At 44.5% G+C, this 22,390-nt stretch overlaps 1 protein-coding gene across 14 annotated transcripts in view; it reads right to left on the bottom strand.

Moving 5' to 3' along the window:
- Nucleotides 1-22,390, bottom strand: part of IQSEC2 (IQ motif and Sec7 domain ArfGEF 2) — a 211,773-nt gene that overhangs the window by 39,316 nt on the left and 150,067 nt on the right. Inside the window, exon 1 of one of the 14 annotated variants that reach the window (XM_077283844.1) lies at nt 13,668-13,687. The exons of the other annotated variants lie outside the window; for them this stretch is intronic. Within the exon in view, the coding sequence (XP_077139959.1) occupies nt 13,668-13,672 (5 nt within the window). The 5' untranslated portion in view covers nt 13,673-13,687. Of the gene's footprint in view, nt 1-13,667; nt 13,688-22,390 lie in introns of those variants that run through there. 14 annotated transcript variants of the gene reach the window in all.

Here is a 22,390-nt window from a genome sequence, read left to right as displayed (position 1 = left end):
GATCGTTGGTAAGTCGCTGTGTGGTCGCTGGGGAGCTGTCACACAGACCGCTCTCCCCAGCGACCAACGATCAGGGGAACGACTTCGGCATCGTTGAAACTGTCTTCAACGATGCCGAAGTCCCCCTGCAGCACCCGGGTAACCAGAGTAAACATCGGGTTACTAAGCGCAGGGCCGCGCTTAGTAACCCGATGTTTACCCTGGTTACCAAAAAAAAACAAACACTACATACTCGCCTTTCGGTGTCCAGGTCCCTTGCCGTCCGCTTCCTGCTCTGACTGAGATCCGGCCGTACACTGAGAGCAGAGCGCAGCGGTGACGTCACTGCTGTGCTCTCACTTCTCACTGTACGGCCGGCAGTCAGTGAGAGCAGGAAGCAGACGGCAAGGGACCTGACGGACATCAGAAGGCGAGTATGTACTGTTTGTTTTTTTTTACATTTACGCTGGTAACCAGGGTAAACATCGGGTTACTAAGCGCGGCCCTGCGCTTAGTAACCCGATGTTTACCCTGGTTACCAGTGAAGACATCGCTGGATCGGTGTCACACACACCGATTCAGCAATGTCAGCGGGGCCTCAACGACCAAAAAAAGGTCCAGGCCATTCCGACACGACCAGCGATCTCGCAGCAGGGGCCTGATCGCTGGTACGTGTCACACATAGCGAGATCGCTATGGAGGTCGCTGTTGCGTCACAAAACTTGTGACTCAGCAGCGATCTCGCTAGCGATCTCGCTATGTGAGACGGGGCCTTTAGTCACTCCCATCTCCTATATAATCTGGGTCCTGGCTAGCACTCATTGTCAGATGTAGCTTATGCTGCATGGGTGGGAGGTGGTTGATGGTTTTTAGACTAGGCGGTTGTTGGATTTATCTGTGACTGTTGCTAGATTTTGAGTATGTGATAATTCCCTTTCTTCTCTTATTTTGGTTTAACCCCATTGTGCACTCCCCGATGCATCCCTGTTATTTGTGTGTGTATAGTTGTATGTTTGGTATTTTTTTTTGCTACCCCTGTTCGCATTACCTTGTTAGTCTAATTGGTGTATTATGGTACACTACTACTTTCCTCTTCCCTGGGTGGGGGAGGGGTACAGACTGAGGGCTGATTCAGAAGCTAAGGCAACGTACGTGGCCCCAGCATCTTCACCATCAGAAGTAATCTGGGGGAACAGGGAGAGCTCAGATGCCCCTAGAGTTAGTGACAGGGAAGGAGCCCCTGGTCCTGAGACACCCAACAACAGAGTTGTGACATTTTGATTGCATTTTTGGGGCAATTTTGTTTTATTTTTTTTCTTTCATTTTTTTTTATATTTCGAGAACATTTTCAGATATCAATAGATGCAGAAATTCAAAGTTGTATACAGTATATATTTTTTAGAAAACTTTTTTTCTCCTTATTTTAGTCTGCTTAGGGAACTTGTACCTGCAATCATGTGGTCCTGGTTCTATTTACCGTACTGCAATAGCACAGGTTTCACAAGGAGGTGGTAATTATGAGGGGGAGCTTCATTACTGCCATTGCAAAAGTGCAGGGAACAATGCCCCAGACTATGCACCCTAAATCCCGCTGCTGTTAAAGGAGAATGACGACCGTATAATACAGCCATGTGTGGATTGGGCTTGGCTTCTGAGACCACTCCAAACGTTGGCACCCAACATAGTCCTATGTCAGGAATGTCGTAATAAATCTTATCTAAGTGAGGTGGAATCATTTCTAAGTGGAAATTGGCCTGTGGTGTGAAATTTATGCTACAGATTTTCATTACAGATTTTATCCTTTGCAATGCATAAAGCAAATCTACAGGAAAAAACTGGATTTGTTGCAAAACCTACAGCAGAAAAATTCTGTTATATGTGAACATACCCTTAAAAGGTTGAATCCGTAAATTTGGAAATCTGAACTAAAAGCTAAATGGGACATGGCAATTTTTGGTCGCTTTATTACTCCGTTTAGGGTTTTAGCTGATGGACCACCCCCATTGCAATGTCACCTTAATTGGGTTTCTGGTTTTGGAATTTATTTTCAATAGAAAAGCCCTTAATAATAATCCAATCATAGGGCACCGGCATGGCGAAGATCAAAAGGCTCATTATCCATTGGTGACATAGGGGTCTTCCATCTAATGTATGGATGTACGGAGTTCTTAACAGTAAGGCCCCTTTCACACATCAGTCTTTTGCCGTCAGTCTCAATCCGGCGAATTTTGAAAAAAACGGATCCGGCGAATGTTGCCGCCGGATCACTTTTTTCTCATAGACTTGTATTAGCGACGGATTGCCTCACGTTTCACCAGTTTTTGAAAATCCGTTTTCCGGCCGCCGGAGAAGATGTACATAGGAAAAAACGGACAGCAATGGATCTGTCGCCGTCCGTCGTTTGCTAGAATGGAAGCCTATTTGTGCCGGATCCGTCAAATGACGGAATCCGGTGACGGATTCGGGGTTTTTTTTTTGTTTTTTTTTTTTTAACTGAGCATGCTCCGATTTTTTTAGGATCCAATTAGCTGGATCAGCTAGTCAGATCTGGCAAAAAAATGGATCCGTTGCATCAGTTTTCCACAATCTGCGACGGATCAGTTTTTTTTCAACATTCGACGGATTGTGACTGATGGCAAAAAACTGATGTGTGAAAGCAGCCAAAGGGCAGCTCTTTGTCTTAGGTCCAGAATGGAGGAGTTTCCCTTCCCATGTGGGTCAATGCAGCTTGGCTCTGCTTGTTACGTGGGAGAACACTTTACATGGATCAGACCCTATCAGTACGAGAAGTGTCGGAGCAGGTAATACTGCCATAGCCAGGCTGGGTGGATCTTATCTCTTGGATATTACATTCCTCGCTAATCTTCAGGAAAACAGCACAAACCTGTTCCTTTACTGAACGACTTGTAGAACACACAGAAAGGACGGGTATTGATGGAGGTAACCTGGACGCACTACACGTACATTGTGTGTCACTGACGACATCATCATATGAATACCGGGCATAGCTAACAATCCTCGCAATCTGCATTCCTGTAATACAGGTAGGACATGTACTGTAATAATCAGCAGGTGTCCTGTGTACAGCTATGGAATCTGTGCCCCCCCTGCTAGGACCCCCGTCCAGATCCCAAACTATACAAATACGTGCCAAGATCAATTCATGTGGCATCACCCAGATTATCATATTTTCTCACTTATATAAATTGTTCCCTAGAATACAACAAAGGATCCCATGAACAGTCATCCCTCTGCTCATCGCTGTGCTAAAATACTCTGCACTGCTGTTTACATCATCTATGTACATCTCGTCTCCACTCGTTTCCTTATTATAAGCTAAAATGAATGCAAGGTCATCAGCTGAAATCCTCTGTGCTGCTGGATACCCTGCTCTATCACTGGACCCCGACCTCTCATTCGTCTCCATTTCTTCCCGTTCTTAATTCAATTTGGTTTCTACTGATGGTAGCAATACCTCAACTAAAACTAAAGGGGGTTTTCTTTCCACTCTATTTGGAACATTTATTACCTAAATACATAAGCCTGAGAACTGGGACCCTAATTCCGGGGCGCCACATTCCCGGAAGAGGCTGCTAGACACATCTGACACAGCTTATTCTCCTTTCCTCTGAAAATAAACAGGCAGCAGGAGATTGGCAGGACTCACAAATGTCCTAAAAATGGATTGTGAGGTATCTGGAGTGAGCAAACTATACAATAGTATACAATATATACATATATATATATACGCAATATACCGGTATATACAATAGTGCACACACCAAAGGGTGTTGAAAAGGGTCTTGTTTCCCATAGCAACCAATCAGAGCGCAGCTTTCATTTTTTCAAAGCAGGTTATAAAATGAAAGCAGAGCTCTGATTGGTTGCCAGGGACAACATGGCCTTAAACTAGGCCTAGTCTTTTGTATATATGGGGACTTTCAGTTTTTCTTATTGAAGTCTCTTATTAACCGCGTCTACAAAAATACAAAATGGAGGACAATTTACATACAAGGTATTAGCACAAAAAGTACCACAAAGGTGTCATTTCAGCAAAACTAAACACGTCACACATTTTTTTTGTGCACAATTAGCAATCACCATGACACACACACATAGGCACAACATGAGAGGAGCGGCTAGTCATACCCAACTTTGTACCATATAGGTCGTTTTCTCTCGTGCCACTATTTCTGCTGACTGGAAGCAATACAAACAAGTAATGGGCTGACAGGGAACAACATGGCGGTCGGACCGTGCAGGGTGGGAGGCACATGGGTGAAGGCGAGAAGCCATCTTTGCTTTTAAGAAAAATCATGTTTGTAATGAAATCCCAACAAGAAAAGCATTGACGTGAACATGCTAGCTGGCGTAATGTTAGCCCCCCCGCGTAAGCACAAAAAGAAATACAGCGGGGGTCTCATGGCCTCATAAACCCTATTTTTTATGATATGGCTTTTGTAAGGAGAGGTCATCCAAAGGTCAGGCCGGTCAGCTGTGGATGTGGGAATCTGGTTTTATCCAGTCTTGGCTGGTTGATTGGCGCCCTTTTTTGGCCGTTTTTTATTGGCTATTTGAATCTTGGGCGCCTGATTTTTGTCTATATAAACCCTGTTTTTTGGGGTTTTCATCATTCAGTTTGACAGAGAAGAAAAGAAGAAGATCTACCTGAAGATGGAAAGCCTCCTTCAGCAGATCCTGACAAGAGCCGGAGCCGAGGGTGGAGCGGACTGGCTTCAGCGCTGCCTGGCTATAGAACCTTTGTCGGCAGCAGCTGAGTCTGTTCCTCCCCCTGCAGAATCATCCCTCCAGCCGCCGGGTCAAGCGCTCATCCAGCCGCCGGGTCAAGCTCCCCCACAGCCGCCGTGTCAAGCTCCCCCACAGCCGCCGTGTCAAGCTCTTTTCCAGCCGCCAGGTCAAGCTTCTTCAATATCGCCAGCATCTCCAGCTTCCGGGCGGCTCAGAAGACAGAGGGTTCCTTATTCCCCCTCAGCGTCGCCGCCTGCATCCAGCCGCTCCAGACAGGAAGTGAGGGGAAAGTCTCGGCGCCGCCCTCCCCGGAAGTCTCGCAGCCCAGCGCGAGACTTCCGCAGCCTGGTTGAAGATAGAGCGCCATTGTCGTCTGCTGTTCCGGCCGGGAAGCCCGCACACCACCGCGGCCGTAAAAGCGCTGCGGTGCCAGCGGCTCCTGCAGCGGTATCAGCTCCAGCATCCGCTGGTCATACCACCGTTCATGAAGATCTGGTCTCGTCCCAGTCGGATGAAGAGGAGTCCTCGGTCGCAGCAGCTTCCAATGTGAGCTTGCCTAACTTGGGAGGGCTTGAGCTCCAGCTGCTCCCGAGATCCCAGGACCGGACACCAGCCATCGAGGGGTGAGACTGTTAATATACCTATGTCTGTCCCTCATTCACACCTTTCTAACTTAATAAGGAAAGTGTTAGCGGATACTTTAAAAGAAATTATTCCTTCTACTGCACGCTTAGCAGATTTGCCTAGCGCTGCGGTTTCTAGCGCAGTAACCGCTAACACTATTCCTATTAATACATTTAAAGAAGCTCTGACGTGCGAGTTATCGCCTTTGGGATTCCATTTGAGCTCTGCTGTTAAAGAGCTCATTTGGAATAATCAGTATGTAGATATTTTTTCTTTATTACCTAAGAAAGATCAGCATGTCAGAGCAGATAAAAAAGATGATAAAAATGAGTCTGATGAATTTAAACGCACGAATGTTAAATCATTTACCAATTGGGTTCAAGCATTTTCCATTTTTGCTGCAGTCTTGGGGGAGAAATCTCCCCATCTCTGCAGTAAATTATTTCAGCACTTAGATATTATACTGGAAGCTTATCGTAACTTCGGCGGGTTCGCCTGGCTGAGTTATGATGAGGCTTTCAGACACAAACTATCAGTTCATCCTGAGCTCCATTGGGGAGTGAAGGATATTGGTTTGTGGATCAATTTAATGCTTCCACAAAGACACACTACTTCTAGGCAGACTTCTTCTAACACTGTGAAGCGTGGCGTTTGTTTCGCCTTCAATGATTCCTTTTGCAAATGGAATACTAATTGCAGATTCCGCCACGAATGTTCATTCTGTGGCAACTCACACCCAGTGGCCAAATGTTTCAAGAAACAAGCATCTCAGCAGCCCTCTTCCAGGGAACACACTACAAAAAGCACAGACACCAGTGATACTAGCAAACATGTCCCCTTGGTTAAGCAGGTTTCCAGATCAGGAGACCAGTAGGTTGTTGTTTTTTGGTTTTTCTGAAGGATTTTTTGTACCTCAGTTTAAAGGGGAGGGCTGTCTGATTGTTTCGAATTTACCTTCTTTAAAGGCCAATCCGGGAGTAGCTAGGGACAAAATTTTGAGTGAAATTCAATTAGGCAGGGTCGCTGGCCCTTTTAATTCACCTCCGTTTTCTAATTTTCGTACATCCCCTTTGGGTATAGTTCCAAAAAAAGAGGAGGGTTCATTTAGACTAATCCACCACTTATCTTACCCTTCTGGTTCATCTTTGAACGATGAAGTGGATAAGTCTTTAATTTCAGTATCTTATTCTTCATTTGATTCTGCATTGGAGATCCTCCGTAAATTCGGATGCAATGCTTTAATGGCTAAATCAGACATTAAATCAGCGTTCAGGCTTCTCCCCGTCCATCCCTCTGGTTTTAATTCTCTAGGTTTTTATTTTGATGATTGTTTCTTTTATGATAAATGTTTACCCATGGGTTTTTCTTTGTCCTGTTTTTATTTTGAGAGTTTTTCCTCCTTTCTTCATTGGGTCGTGCAATCGTCTTGTAAAGAAGCGGGTGTCCTCCATTATTTGGACGACTTTTTATTCATTGGTCCCTTTGGCTCCTCTATTTGTGAGGATGCTCTTAACAAATTTATTCATATGTGTGAATACTTCGGCATCCCTATCGCCCACAAAAAGACAGTTGGTCCTTCTCGATCCATTGAGTTTTTGGGAATTACCCTGGATTCTATAAAAATGGAATCTCGACTTCCGGCGGATAAAATTTTGAAACTTTGTTCTGCTTTAACTAATTTTTTGTCTAAAGAGAAGGTTACTCTTAAAGAAATTCAATCCTTATTGGGATTGTTGAATTTTGCAGTTCGGGTGATTCCTATTGGTCGGGCGTTTTGTAGGAGCTTATATGATGCCACCAAGGGTGTATCTTCACCCCATTCTCATATTAGGGTTCGTTCTGCTCTGAAGGAAGATGCCAGAATATGGCTTTCCTTTTTATCAGAGCATAACGGTAGATCCTTGTGGCAGTCATCGTTTGTAGCTGCGGACTCTTTCCCGTTTCTTTTTTCTGTTGACAAGCATCTCGGTGGTTGCATCCTTTTTGCCTCCCATTGGACTTGTTTTTGTTGGCCAGAGTTTTGGGTTTCTGAACGGTTTGTTTCTAATTTTACGGTCCTAGAGATTTTTTCTATTTTCTCCGGAATTTATATATGGGGGTCTCTAATGCAGAATTCCAGAATTTTGTTGCTTTCCTCCAACCAGGCGGTGGTTTTTGCCATTAATACTTTATCTTCAAAAAACACTCTAGTAGCCAGAATTTTGAGACAATTAGTTTTGCTATGCCTTAAAAATAATCTTTGGTTGAAGGCTAAGCTTGGACAGAGTAAGCTTATAGCTTTAACGGACTCTTTGCTTAATCGTCAGTGGTCGAATTTTTTTCTACAGGTCCCGTATGCGGATTCAGAAGCAACCCTCTTATCCCCTTCAATCTGGGAAGTGATCACCCTTTGATACCGCATTTTATTAAAAATTCTCTGTCCGAAAGATCATGGGCTGATTATTCAGCCGCATGGCGTAATTGGAGCAATTTTTGTGAGTTAAACTATTTTGACCCTTTAGTTTCAGACCCTGCGGCAGCGCTCAAATTTGCTTCTGAAATGGCCCAGAGGGGTCTGTCGTACTCCGCGATAGCAAAAAGCCTTGCGGGAGTTTCCTTTTTTCTGAAACTTTCAGGTAGCATTCCTTTAACGAATTTTTTCCCGGTGAAACAGTTTTTGAAGGGCCTCAAAAAATCTAATTTTATGCCCGATACTAGAAGACCTATATCTCTATCACTGCTCAGAGATTTATGCTCTAGTCTCTGCAATGTTTGTTTGAATTCTGAGGAGGCGCTTTTATTTAGCGCCATTTTTTCTTTATCATTTTTTGGGGCACTAAGGATTGGCGAAGTAGTCTCCGCCAAAAAATCCAAACCTTCTGGACTCTTGTTGGCAGATATTCAAATCCATGAAGCCTTTTTAATCCTTTTTATTAGGAAATCAAAGACGGATCAGTTAGGAAGAGGTTCAAAGTTGAGAATTAATGCTATTTCCGATCCATCCATTTGCCCTGTGAGTAGGATGTCTATTTGGCTTCAAACTAGACCTTTAAAGCAAGGCCCACTGTTTATTCATAGGGATTTATCACCGGTCACTGTATTTCAATTTAATTTTATTTTGAAGAAATGTTTGTCTTTTTTGAACTTGAAACATTTGAACATTACTTCCCATTCTTTTAGGATACGAGCAGCTACTGAGGCCTCTAGGGCCGGGTTTTCTGAGGCCGGAATAAAAGAATTGGGGAGATGGAATTCTAATAGATTCAAACTGTATATCAGACATGATCTTTATGACTATTAATTATCAATTTTCTTTTAGGTCCGTTAGTTATCTGGATAGTCGGACATTCTTTTGTCTTCTGGGCCCAGAAGAGGGCTAGTCAGCGAGTTTATACAGAGAACTTATCTTTTAATATGTCAGTTATTGAAGTTTGGTGGCTCGCTGTTCGAGGTCTGAGTTGGTTTTCCCTGGTTATTCAAGTTAAAAAATGGCTAGAAGAATACCCTTCCCCTGATTTAATTATTTTTCATGTTTCTGGGAATGATCTCGGAAAGATCAGAACTATGGATTTATTAGCTACTATGAGATCTGATATGATTGGTTTTCGGTCTATTTTACCTCATTCATCTTTTGTTTTTTTCCGAGATCGTTCCCAGACTATTGTGGCATAATAACCGTTTTTCTTTTTTGGAGAAAATACGCAAAAGAGTGAACAAAGCGATGGAGAAATTTTTTCCTTTGGTTTCAGGTTTTTCTTTCAGGCATTCCGACCTTGAAGGTTTCTTACCTGGTCTTTATAGACGAGATCTAATTCATCTATCGGATATTGGATTGGACATTTTCAACCTTGACTTGCAGTCGATTATTGAAAGATGGCTGTGTGGTGGTGGGGGGACCAGGTCTCTTTGAGACCTGGCCTGGTGGGAAAATCACCCATGTATGGGTGGATTGGTTTTATGGAGAAGTATGGAAATTTGGTTTTAAGAGATGAGTATATTTATTGGTATTTATTTAACTTATGTAACCCTAATAAACTACACGGCCATTTTTATCCACATTTTAAGTGTTTGGTGTCTTTTTGTATGAATGGGTTTTGTGATGCCATGTGATTACAATGAAGAAGCCAGAAAGTGCAACACCAAAAACCATTCCCACACATCCGTAATAATTGTGGTCACTGTACATAACGAACGTGCGGGGTAACGTGCTCAATAATTTGTTATTCTGCTTCCGACATACATCAATAAATTGCTATAAATTATAGGATTCGTTATCCCACGCTATTACGCTTCACCTCCATTGGATATTACTATAATACCAAAATGTGTGCAAAAATGAACATTTCTGAGAAAGGCCCATGGTAAAGAAGAGAATGCGTAACTTCAGCTGCATGACGCAGGTTTATGGTCTCGTTTTACTACATGTCAATGGCATGCAGGTTATACATTGATTTTTATAAGAGTGCGGAAACTGCAGAATGGTATTCTGCCATGTAAAAGTTGAAAACACAACTTCTAGCAGCCATTACAGCGCAGAGGCATTAGATAATACTTCCACTCAAGGCAGTCTTACGGCCATGTCACTGTGGCCTTACCCAACTTCTCCGCTCATAGTGAGGCCTGTGAAAGCACCGGGCAAATTGCACAAATGTGGACAGATTGTTTGACTAAAAATATGACCTCTGCAGATCAACAATGCCCAACAGTTACTAAGCAGATGGTACCTTGAGATGGGACCCCCTATCTTGGACCCTTAATGTCAACCTGGAATGCTAATATTGTAAATACACACACAATGGGAAGTCGAATATTACCCCAGGAATTCTCAATCTTTTCAATTCCTGGGCAACATAGGTCACATTAAAGGAGTTGACCAGTAAAAAAGTTATCATCTAACCACAGGCTACTTACTGATTGGTGGTGGGGACCCCCCCATTACAAAAATGGAGTGGCAGTGCTCATGTCCGAATGCAGCGCCAATAATGCTCTATGGAGCTGCAGGAAAAAGCCAAGTGAAGCGCTCGGAACCCCCATGTGAGCGTCGTTCAACCAAAGGCTTGGTCGCTCAATTCTAACAGCGCTAAAAGTGCCCTGTTCTACAAATCGTCGAGGACCCTAATACCCAAAAATTGATTAATTATCAACTTGTCCTTTTGATGGGTGATGAGTAGTTTTCACCAGATAAACCCTTTAATGCCAATTGTGTCAATTATCTCCATCACTGGCCATTTTGTGGACCTATGCAGTCTACGAGGAAGGAGGTACTAACAAGTACAGGAGGAGAAACCAGTAATACTTACCGTATATACTCGAGTATAAGCCGACCCGAGTATAAGCCGACCCCCCTAATTTTGCCACAAAAAAACTGGGAAAACTTATTGACTCGAGTATAAGCCTAGGGTGGAAAATGCAGCAGCTACCGGTGAATTTCAAAATTAAAAATAGATGCTCCATACCATTCATTATGGCCCCATAGCTGTGCCATATAGTGCTCTGCACCGTTCATTATTGCCCCATAGCTGTACCATAGAAAGCTGTGCCATATAGTACTCTGCACCGTTCATTATTGCCCCATAGCTGTGCCATATAGTGCTCTGCACCGTTCATTATTGCCCCATAGCTGTACCATAGAAAGCTGTGCCATATAGTGCTCTGCACCGTTCATTATTGCCCCATAGCTGTGCCATATAGTGCTCTGCACCGTTCATTATTGCCCCATAGCTGTGCCATATAGTGCTCTGCACCGTTCATTATTGCCCCATAGCTGTGCCATATAGAGCTCTGCACCGTTCATTATTGCCCCATAGCTGTGCCATATAGTGCTCTGCACCTTTCATTATTGCCCCATAGATGTACCATAGAAAGCTGTGCCATATAGTGCTCTTCACCGTTCATTATTGCCCCATAGATGTACCATAGAAAGCTGTGCCATTGCTGCTGCTGCTGCTGCTGCAATAAAAAAAAAAAATGACATACTCACCTCTCTTGCTTGCAGCTCCTCAGCGTCCCGTCCCGGCGTCTCTCTGCACTGACTGATCAGGCAGAGGGCGGCGCGCACACTATATGCGTCATCGCGCCCTCTGACCTGCACAGTCAGTGCGGAGAGACGCCGGGAAGACGGAGCGGCGCCCGGCGTGTGGAACGCGGACAGGTGAATATGTAATACTTACCTGCTCCCGGCGTCCCGCTCCTTCCCCCGGACAGCTGGTCTTCGGTGCCGCAGCCTCTTCCTCTATCAGCGGTCACCGTTACCGCTCATTAGAGAAATGAATATGCGGCTCCACCCCTATGGGAGTGGAGTCCATATTCATTACTTTAATGAGCGGTCCCACATGACCGCTGAACAGGGGAAGAGCTGCGGCACCCGGAGACCGTGGGACAGCGCCAGGAGCGCCGGAAGCAGGTGAGTATGCCTCAGCGCACTCTCCCCCTCACCCGCCGACCCTGCCGCCGACCGTGACTCGAGTATAAGCCGAGAGGGGCACTTTCAGCCCAAAAATTTGGGCTGAAAATCTCGGCTTATACTCGAGTATATACGGTATATATTAATAAATAACACAACATAAAGTCCCTAACACATTTGGTAAAAAAAAATAAATTACCAACCACTTTATATTCTAAACTAGATGGTGGCCCGATTCTAATGCATCGGGTATTCTAGAATATGTATGTCCACGTAGTATATTGCCCAGCCACATAGTATATTGCCCAGTTACATTGTATATTGCCCAGTGACATAGTATACAGCACAGAGCCACATAGTATATTGCCCAGTGACGTAGTATATTGCCCAGTGACGTAGTATATTGCCCAGTGACGTAGTATATTGCCCAGTGACGTAGTATATTGCCCAGTGACGTAGTATATTGCCCAGTGACGTAGTATATTGCCCAGTGACGTAGTATATTGCCCAGTGACGTAGTATATTGCCCAGTGACGTAGTATATTGCCCAGTGACGTAGTATATTGCCCAGTGACGTAGTATATTGCCCAGTGACGTAGTATACAGCACAGAGCCACGTAGTATATTGCACAGCCTATGTAGTATATTGCCCAGCCACGTAGTATATTGCCCAGTTACGTAGTATATTGCCCAGTTACGTAGTATATTGCCCAGTTACGTAGTATATTGCCCAGTGATGTAGTATAAAGCACAGACCCACATAGTATATTGCCCAGTGATGTAGTATATTGCCCAGTGATGTAGTATATTGCCCAGCCACGTAGTATATTACCCAGCGACATAGTATATCGCCCAGCCACGTAGTATATTGCCCAGTTACGTAGTATATTGCCCAGCCACGTAGTATATTGCCCAGCCACGTAGTATATTGCCCAGCCACGTAGTATATTGCCCAGCCACGTAGTATATTGCCCAGCCACGTAGTATATTGCCCAGCCACGTAGTATATTGCCCAGCCACGTAGTATACAGCACAGAGCCACGTAGTATATTGCCCAGCCACGTAGTATATTGCCCAGCCACGTATGTCACAGGTTAAAAAAATAAAAAATAAACATATACTCACCTTCCGCAGGCGCGATGTAGTTCTGTCGCCTGTGTGGGGTGCAGGCGGCAGCTTCCGGTCCCAGGGTGTGATGACGTCACGGTCACGTGACCGTGACGTCACGGCAGGTCCTTCTCGTGCAGGACTTGTGATGACGTCGCGGTCACATGACCGTGACGTCATGGCAGGTCCTTCTCCCAGACCATCCTTGCCACCGGAACGTGCCGCTTGCATGGACCGGCCGGAGCATCGCGAGGAGCGGGAAAGGCGGCGGAAGGTGAGTATATAATGATTTTTTATTTGTTTATTATTTTTAACATTAGATGTTTTTACTATTGACGCTGCATAGGCTGCGTCAATAGTAAAAACTTGGGTCACACAGGGTTAATAGCGGCGGTAACTGAGTGCGTTACCCGTGGCATAACGCGGTCCGTTACCGCCGGCATTAACCCTGTGTGAGCGGTGACCGGAGGGGTGTATGCGGGCGCCGGGCACTGAGTGCGGGGAGTAAGGAGTGGCCATTTTCTTCCGGACTGTGCGCGTTGCTGATTGGTCGTGGCAATGGTCGTGGACGTTTTGCCACGACCAATCAGCGACTTGGATTCCATGACAGACAGAGGCTGCGACCAATGAATATCCGTGACAGAAAGAAGGACAGACAGACGGAAGCGACCCTTAGACAATTATATAGTAGATATTCAGCAATTTCAAGAGTCTCAATGGATAGAAATGAAAAGAAAGTAAACAACACTAGAAGAGCGGACTCCAACAAAAACCTTGAGTGCAATGGAGAAAGGAAGAAAAAAATAATAATTCAGTTAATTTTTACCCCATCTGCTGAGAGGGCGAAATCTGGACCTCAGCCGGCTGTAAGGATCACTGGCATTAACAGATTGCTGCCCATAAGGCACGGCCGCCAACATGAACTGTCATTTCCCAATAGAATATGTAAAAATCCATTTTGCTATAGAATTTCATGACACTTCCTAGAAAATGATAACCGTAGCGGGGTTAGTGTGAACACGGTCGTAGTGTGAAATTAAGGAAAATAAGGCCTACTACATCTGTTATGATGGAACCATGGATGAGTGTGGATAGCCCCATGGATCTTGGATTTACCCAACTTTCTCTTAGAAAAATATAGTGTGGACCATTATTGACTTTGTCACACCAGGTCAATCTTAACACATTAGGCTAGGTTGGGAACAGTAATGTGGTATGATGACCACGACTATGATGAATCACCAGGTAAGACCAGGAGAGGTTTAGCATACTCATTGCAAATCAGGATGACCTTACAGATGCTCAACAATCAGAAGGCAGAGGTGCCGTCAAGTTTTCCCTTGGGGCAACCGTTTAGTTTCTTGCCCTAGCCTTATACCTAAATCCTTTTGCCAGTACAGCATGCGTTTTAGAATCCCACCGACACCCTTGCCCCATGCCTAGCCATCCGCGAGCTATCTACTCCTGCCAGAAAGCAAATTATTGGTAATGTTAGGAATGGGTCACCTGTTTCATGCCAGGCCCACTCATCAACGTTCCTATTCTTAAATGTTTGGTGTTTGTAGACCATGAAATACTATTGGAGTGTGAGGAAACAAGAGCTAGGATTAAGGAGCTTATGGGGTACCACAATTAAGGTACTAAAAAAGAGTCCTAGTACTTCCTAAACAGATTAACCATTTTGGTTATTTTATTTACATAGCTGAGAATAGTCAATCCCAAAAAAAACCAGGATGTGATTCTGCAAATTTGCCCTTATTGACTACCCTTCCAAAAAAAAAAAAAAAAGGTGGAAGTTTTAGGAGATCCCGAATCTCTTCTTGCTAAACTACCATAGAAAAAACACGATCAAGAACACCCAACACAATTTGTAATAAAAAATATACAAATACTTTATTAAATATAAATACAACACAATATAATGAGGCCAGGGAGGGAAGTAGGAAAAAACTCAGGTCACAATGTGCACCAAGAAACGGCCAGGGGTACAAGCATGTGGACCATGTAAATGGAAACAGTTAGTATCTAGGTTCCAAAGAAGGACTCCTAAAATTGGCCATGGCAGGAAAAGAATACCCTGATAGGGAATAATTCCAAGAAATACAACAACACTGGCTGCTATTTAAGATGGAACATAATTACCTGCACAGGAACAAAATAGACCACGGTCCACAGCGTGTACCCACCCCAACGCGCGTTTCGGCGTGATGAGCCTTTCTCAAGGGGTAACAAGTAAGGGGAAGTGACGGACATAAAATAGAGAACAGCCACCAATCGCTGCTCGGTGCATCAGCTGAGTAGTATCATGACAATCAATATGTGCTGAAAAGGTGATGTCATAAGTGCGCACATTAGCCAAGTTACCATGGAAATGGATCACGCTAGACCGCGCCGAAATGTGATCTTAACAGGGCAACACCGCCCTTCACATATCACCTCACATGGCCGCCGCTACTGAGTCCCATCCACCAATGATGACGCGTACATCACCGAGGCAACACAGGACACTGAGCGGCGCCGGCGTCTGACGCCGGGAGGGAGGGAGGAGTCCCTCACTCCCCAGCGAAGGGAGACGCCGGAAGCCGGAGAGCGGACCGAGCGCCGCGGTGCGCACGCGTCTAGGTGGGGGGCACAGTAAGAAGAATGGATATCGGCGGCAAAGTGTACAAAGAGTATGTGAAATAGTAGTATGGGCGCGATAAATTACATCCGAACTAAACTCATACAGATGAAACCATAGAATAGCACATATATATACTACAATGTCCTAATAACTATCACCATAAAAACTATGTATATACATAAATTGTAATATGCAACAATCATGTACAATGTCATAATAAAATAGACATATGGCGACAGAGTATAAATGGACACAATATTCGGAAATAAATCCAGATGTTCTAGCATCCATATATATAGAAGCGATGACCAATCCATCCAGTAATGCACAGAGTGTCCAAACGATTTAGTTGCCGTGCAAAAACCGAGCAGAAGAGAGGTGGATAGTTACTAAATAAAATGAATAAAAGTTAAAAACAAAGAAAACGCCTACATGTGCACATACACAGTGGAAACCATATAGAACATATTACAGTATAGGCCCAAAGAAAGAGGACTATCTCACAGAAACGGAACAAAGCTAATTGTTTCATTTAACCCCTTGGGCTGGACCGTGTCCAACGCCCAGATCCACCTTGTCTCACAGCGTGCCAGTTTCTGACTAAGGTTCCCCCCACAGATCCCGGGAATGATCATATCAATTCCCCTGACCTTTAGGAAGGAACTGTCACAATCATGATGAAGTTTAAAATGACGTGGTAAAGTCCTGAGCGTGGCTACATCATCCTGGCCGGCCGCCGCCTGGATCCCCAAAATATGTTTGCGCACCCGCACCTTCAGTTGGTCATACCAACATAAATTAAATTGCAGGGACAGACAGCAAAATAAACCACATAACTTGAATTACACGAAATGTGTTTCCTAATATCATATGTCTTAGTGCCTGCAGAATTGAAAAAGGTGCGAGTGCGCTCGATACTGGGGCAGGCGACACACCGGCCACAAGGAGTGCAGCCACACACAGGACGACCCATATCCAAAAAAGTGGATTTAATTTCACCTTGGTAGTGGCTGTGTACAAGGTGGTCTCTCAAATTCCGTGAGCGTCTAATCGTGACACTAGGAGTGGCGGGCAACAATTGATTTAAGACCGGATCGGTCTGAAGAATCGGCCATGCTTTTTGGAGACAACTCCTCATTCGTGAGAACTGAGCGTGATAATTCGTGATAAATCTTATCTTTTGATTATACTTGGGGGTTTTATTTTTATAGAGCAAGGATTGCCTGGTGGTATGTCTTGCTCTATTATATGCTCTCTTAATGGAGCGTCCACTATAGCCCCTTTCACGGAATCTCACGCTCAAATCCTGTGCTTTAGTTTTAAAATCATCCTCATCGGAACAAATCCTGCGAAGGCGCAGGAATTGTCCGATCGGAATGGAGTTAATGAGAGGCTTTGGATGGGCAGAGGAGGCATGCAGCAACATGTTGGATGCAGTCTCTTTCCTAAAGATAGTAGTCTGCAAGGTGTCCTCAAGGTCCCTCCATATCTTGACATCGAGGAAATCAATACTATCGACATCATGATGATAAGTGATGTGGATATTTTTATCATTGAAATTGATCACCTCCATGAATGCAGAAAGTTGTAAATGATTCCCCTGCCAGATCAGGAAAATGTCATCGATGTACCGTACCCAAAAGGGGATACGGTCCATCGAAAGACCCTGATCTGACAGGGGGAGGTCCCTCTCCCACAGCCCCAGGAACAAATTGGCATAGGCGGGAGCAAACGCAGCACCCATGGCAGTGCCCTGGAGCTGCAGGAAGAAGTACCGTGCAGAGTTGGTGGCAATAAGGAAATGGGTTCCAATTTTAAACTAATCAGAATTTTGTGCCAGTGCCACTTGCGGACCTTGGCACAAGGTGAATTATCAGATCGAGTCCTTTTATCCCTTCTTTATTTCGCCGTACGAGAAGCTGAATTGCCCTCCTTGAATTCAGTCTTCCATCATTCTCTGCCTGCGTAGGAGCCTGGAAGCCTCCAATGAATCTCAAGGAGGTGGGGAGGTATTTATAGCCTTCGTATTTTCAGGAAGGAGGCAGGACTGCGAGAGAGCTGACTGGCAAAAGGTTCCAGCAGATCAACCCTATACATCAACCCCCGTACAAGACAGAAAAGAAATAATAGCCCGCTGCTACCCATAAAAAACATGTTCTCAATGGACTGCTGAGCACAAAGCAGATGACGAGAATGTGGTCGCAAGACGGGCGCTTTATTTATGCCAGTCAAGCATCAAAGCACCGGGCAGAAAATCCAAGATGCCATTTCCTAGTACAGTTCCTCTCCATTTATTTGATTATTTGAGGACTATATTACTGCCATTTATCACCCTGCCTAGAACATACGGTCAGACTAACATTCCTTTAGGTATGAGACCAGCACCTAAACAGGAGCATTGGCACAGTGGTTGGCACCGCAGTTGTGCAGCGTGGGCACGATAAATACAGTTCTAATCAGAGTTTGCTTCAATTTACCCCAGGACTATTGTGCGGACATTGATGGCATGGAATTGGAAATTTAGAGCGTTTACCTAGTAGGCTCGGATTTATATATGATGTAAAAATCTACTGCAAAATCTGCACTGAAATTCTGCTTGCTTTTTTTTTTTTTTTGCTGCGGAATTACTACAGGGTGGGCCATGTATATGGATACACCTAAATAAAATGGGAATGGTTGGTGTTATCAACTTCCTGTTTGTGGCACATTATTATATGGGAGGGGGAAAACTTTTTAAGATGGCGGCCATTTTGAAGTCGGACATTTTTAATCAACTTTATAAATGGCCCACCCTGTATTTTGCCATTTTTATGGAAGTGGAATTGTGGTTAGGGAGTGGATATACGATGGATTTTTTCAACAGTACCATGTGGATGAGATGTTTTGTATCTACGTGCTATGGAGAAAATCTGCGAGAGAAATTGACCGGAGCTACAGATTTGAGCGGATTTTGACGCTGGTGATTTTTCTCAGCAGAATAGATTCATGTGCATAAACCCTAAAAGTTTTACATCCACAATGTAAGCAGCGGAAACGATTTCCACAGTGTTTGTAAAATTTCATTATAAAAGGATTGCATATTTTTTCTAAAAGGGACACAAGGTATGACTTTCCACTTACACATTTTCCCTAGATCAAAGTATGCCACGTGTAATTCCAACTATATAGGGCTGAAAAGTAGCTTAGATACAGTGGATGGGGAAGAGGGTGCAGTCACCCCAGGCCCCGCACTTTGAGGGGCCAACACTAAGCTATGCTACTTTTAACTGTATTGGCGTGCGCAGTGCTCCTGGATGCAGATAGAGTTGAAAGCAATAATGAAGTAGGGCACATCAGCTGACGCTTCCTCCGCCATCATTCTTCCTTCGTGTCTGATGTCTCTGCGCAGTGGGCACAATGACGTCAATATATAGAGCCAGAAGTGCTGAGATGTGCAGTGCTTCAGAACTCTTGCTGCAGAGACCAGAGCAGCAGGGGAACAAATAGGATTAAAAAAAATAATCAGTTAGAACATTGTGGTGGCCAGAAAACTGTATGGAGGGGACTATGGGGGTGTAGTATACCATTATGGAGGACTATAGGGTGCAGTATACTACATGGAGGACTATGGGAGTGCAGTATACTATATGGAGGACTATAGGGTGTAGTATACTATATGGAAGACTATAGGATGCAGTATACTATATGGAGGCCTATGGGAGTGCAGTATACTATATGGAGGCCTATGGGAGTGCAGTATACTATATGGAGGCCTATAGGGTGCAGTATACTCCATGGAGGACTGTGGGGTGCAGTATACTCCATGGAGGACTGTGGGGTGCAGTATACTCCATGGAGGACTGTGGGGTGCAGTATACTCCATGGAGGACTGTGGGGTGCAGTATACTCCATGGAGGACTGTGGGGTGCAGTATACTCCATGGAGGACTGTGGGGTGCAGTATACTCCATGGAGGACTGTGGGGTGCAGTATACTCCATGGAGGACTATGGGGTGCAGTATACTCCATGGAGGACTATGGGGTGCAGTATACTCCATGGAGGACTATGGGGTGCAGCATACTCCATGGAGGACTGTGGGGTGCAGTATACTCCATGGAGGACTATGGGGTGCAGTATACTCCATGGAGGACTATGGGGTGCAGTATACTCCATGGAGGACTATGGGGTGCAGTATACTCCAAGGAGGACTATGGGGTGCAGTATACTCCATGGAGGACTATGGGGTGCAGTATACTCCATGGAGGACTATGGGGTGCAGTATACTCCATGGAGGACTATGGGGTGCAGTATACTCCATGGAGGACTATGGGGTGCAGTATACTATATGGAGGACTATGGGGTGCAGTATACTATATGGAGGACTATGGGGTGCAGTATACTATATGGAGGACTATGGGGTGCAGTATACTATATGGAGGATTATGGGGTGCACTACACTATATGGAGGACTATGGGGTGCACTACACTATATGGAGGACTATGGGGTGCAGTATACTACATGGAGGACTATGGGGTGCAGTATACTACATGGAGGACTATGGGGTGCAGTATACTATATGGAGGACTAAGGGGTGCAGTATACTATATGGAGGACTATGGAGTGCAGTATACTATATGGAGGACTATGGGGTGCAGTATACTATATGGAGGACTATGGGGTGCACTACACTATATGGAGGACTATGGGGTGCACTACACTGTACTATGTTGACATCATACTTTATGAGTGCAATGAAAGGGGTATCTATGTCTCCAGTAGGACGAAAATTAGAGGCACACAGTACCACACAGTAGGTGCAGTAATAGGGAAACATACCGCAGCTCAGGCTGGGGATAGATGAGGACGGTGATTAAAATGTGAGAAGTCAAATGAGTCTTTGTTGTAATCTCTGCAAAGGAAGTTGTCATGTCAGTCTGGGAAAGATGGAAAAAAACTCAAAAAGTGAACGATTCTATCAGAAAGAACGTCAGCTGTTAGTCACTAAATATAACTGTACTGAAATTACATGTTCTGCAGGATTGGTATCTACCACTATATGGTCACCATGTGGCAGTAATATCAGTGATTGTCTTTGTATAGAGTTTTTTTTTTTAGTAACTGCGCGGTCATCTGCTGAGGTTCTCCTACATCCACTATTCTATTAGGGGGCCCACTCAGAAGTTTCGCTCCCCTGAACCAAACCTCTAGCTACGCCTCTGGGCTGAATGAAATGGCAGAGGTAGCCGTCACCCCAGGATACGGGCGCCCGAGGGGGTTGCAATGCCCCCTCTATCACATATGGCTGTTTTCGCACGCCCGACTTTCATGGTTGCAGTGCTGACTGCAATGTCCTGACCGGTCATCCCAGTTTTACATGAGGTTGATAAAAATGATAAGTGTTAGGTTTTCAGTAACACCATATGTGACCAAAGGAAATAACAGCGGGGTGATTAATGTCGTTCGTGCAGGAATCCCAGGCCTTGTCTGGGTGGAAATATCTTGGTTATCTGTTTATTCCACATTTAGGGTTCTACATTTCAGGATTTTTCCAGGAAGTCTTCGCAGACCGCCGTCCCAAATGCAGCACTACTCACCCATAACGATCACGTGTCTCCTATATTAGGCAGGATTTAGAGAACTGCATCTCCCGGAAATCAAGGTTATGAGTAGAACGCCAAAACTACATTTTAGAAGTGATTTTAGGCAGAATTACGACAGTATAGGAAGACACATTTTGATGTGACAATCAGAAGAAATCTATCAAAGAAGCCATATGCAAATCAGGCCTTAAGTGCACTGGAGGTGTGTCAATACACTTGGAATACTTCCTTTAAGTGCACTGACACGCCCCCAGTGCAACTGCAGCCTAATTTGCATATGGCTCATTTGGTAGATTGATCACGACTAGTACATCAGATCCCTACAAAACAAATAGCATTTTTATGGGGGAGTATCAAGCATCCACCACAGCCATACCACTACGTCTATATGTAAAAACGGCCAGTCAGGGTCCCTTTAAAGAATTTATATCCTTATCAGAGTCTTTGCAAAGCTTGGTGGCAAACCATACAGTGGGTACAGAAAGTATTCAGACCCCTTTAAAATTTTCACTGTTTAATTGCTGCCATTTGGTAAATATAAAAAAAGTTCATTTTTTTTCCATTAATGTACACTCCGCACCCCATCTTGACTGAAAAAAATAGAAATGTAGAAATGTACAAATTTATTAATAATTAAAAACTGAAATATCACATGGTCATAAGTATTCAGCCCCTTTGCTCAGTATTGAGTAGAAGCAACTTTTGAGCTAGTACAGCCAAGAGTCTTCATAGGAATGATGCAACAAGTTTTCACGCCTGGATTTGGGGATCCTCTGCCATTCTTCCTTGCTGATCCTCTCCAGTTCCATCAGGTTGGATGGTGAACGTTGGTGGACAGCCATTTTCAGGTCTCTCCAGAGATGCTCAATTGGGTTTAGGTCAGGGCTCTGGCTGGGCCAGTAAAGAATGGTTACAGAGTTGTTCTGAAGCTGCTCCTTTGTTATTTTAGCTGTGTGCTTAGGGTCATGGTCTTGTCGGAAGGTGAACCTTTGGCCAAGTCTGAGGTCCAGAGCACTCTGGAAGAGGTTTTCATCCAGGATATCCCTGTACTTGGCCACATTCATGTTTCCTTCAATGACAACTAGTCGTCCTTGTCCCTGCAGCTGAAAAACACCCCCATAGCCTGATGCTGCCACCACCATGTTTCACTGTTGGGATTGTATTGGGTAGGTGATGAGCAGTACCTGGTTTTCTCCACACATACCGCTTAGAATTATCAACAAAAAGGTCTATCTTCGTCTCATCAGACCAGAGAATATTATTTCTCATAGTCTGGGAGACCTTCATGTGTTTTTAGCCAACTCTATGCGGGCTTTCATATGTCTTGCTCTGAGAAGAGGCTTCCG

The sequence above is a fragment of the Ranitomeya variabilis genome, chromosome 2 (assembly GCF_051348905.1).
Source record: "Ranitomeya variabilis isolate aRanVar5 chromosome 2, aRanVar5.hap1, whole genome shotgun sequence".
Taxonomy (NCBI): domain Eukaryota; kingdom Metazoa; phylum Chordata; class Amphibia; order Anura; family Dendrobatidae; genus Ranitomeya; species Ranitomeya variabilis.
Note: the sequence above shows the minus strand (reverse complement) of the source record. Positions and strands in the feature narration are given on the sequence as shown.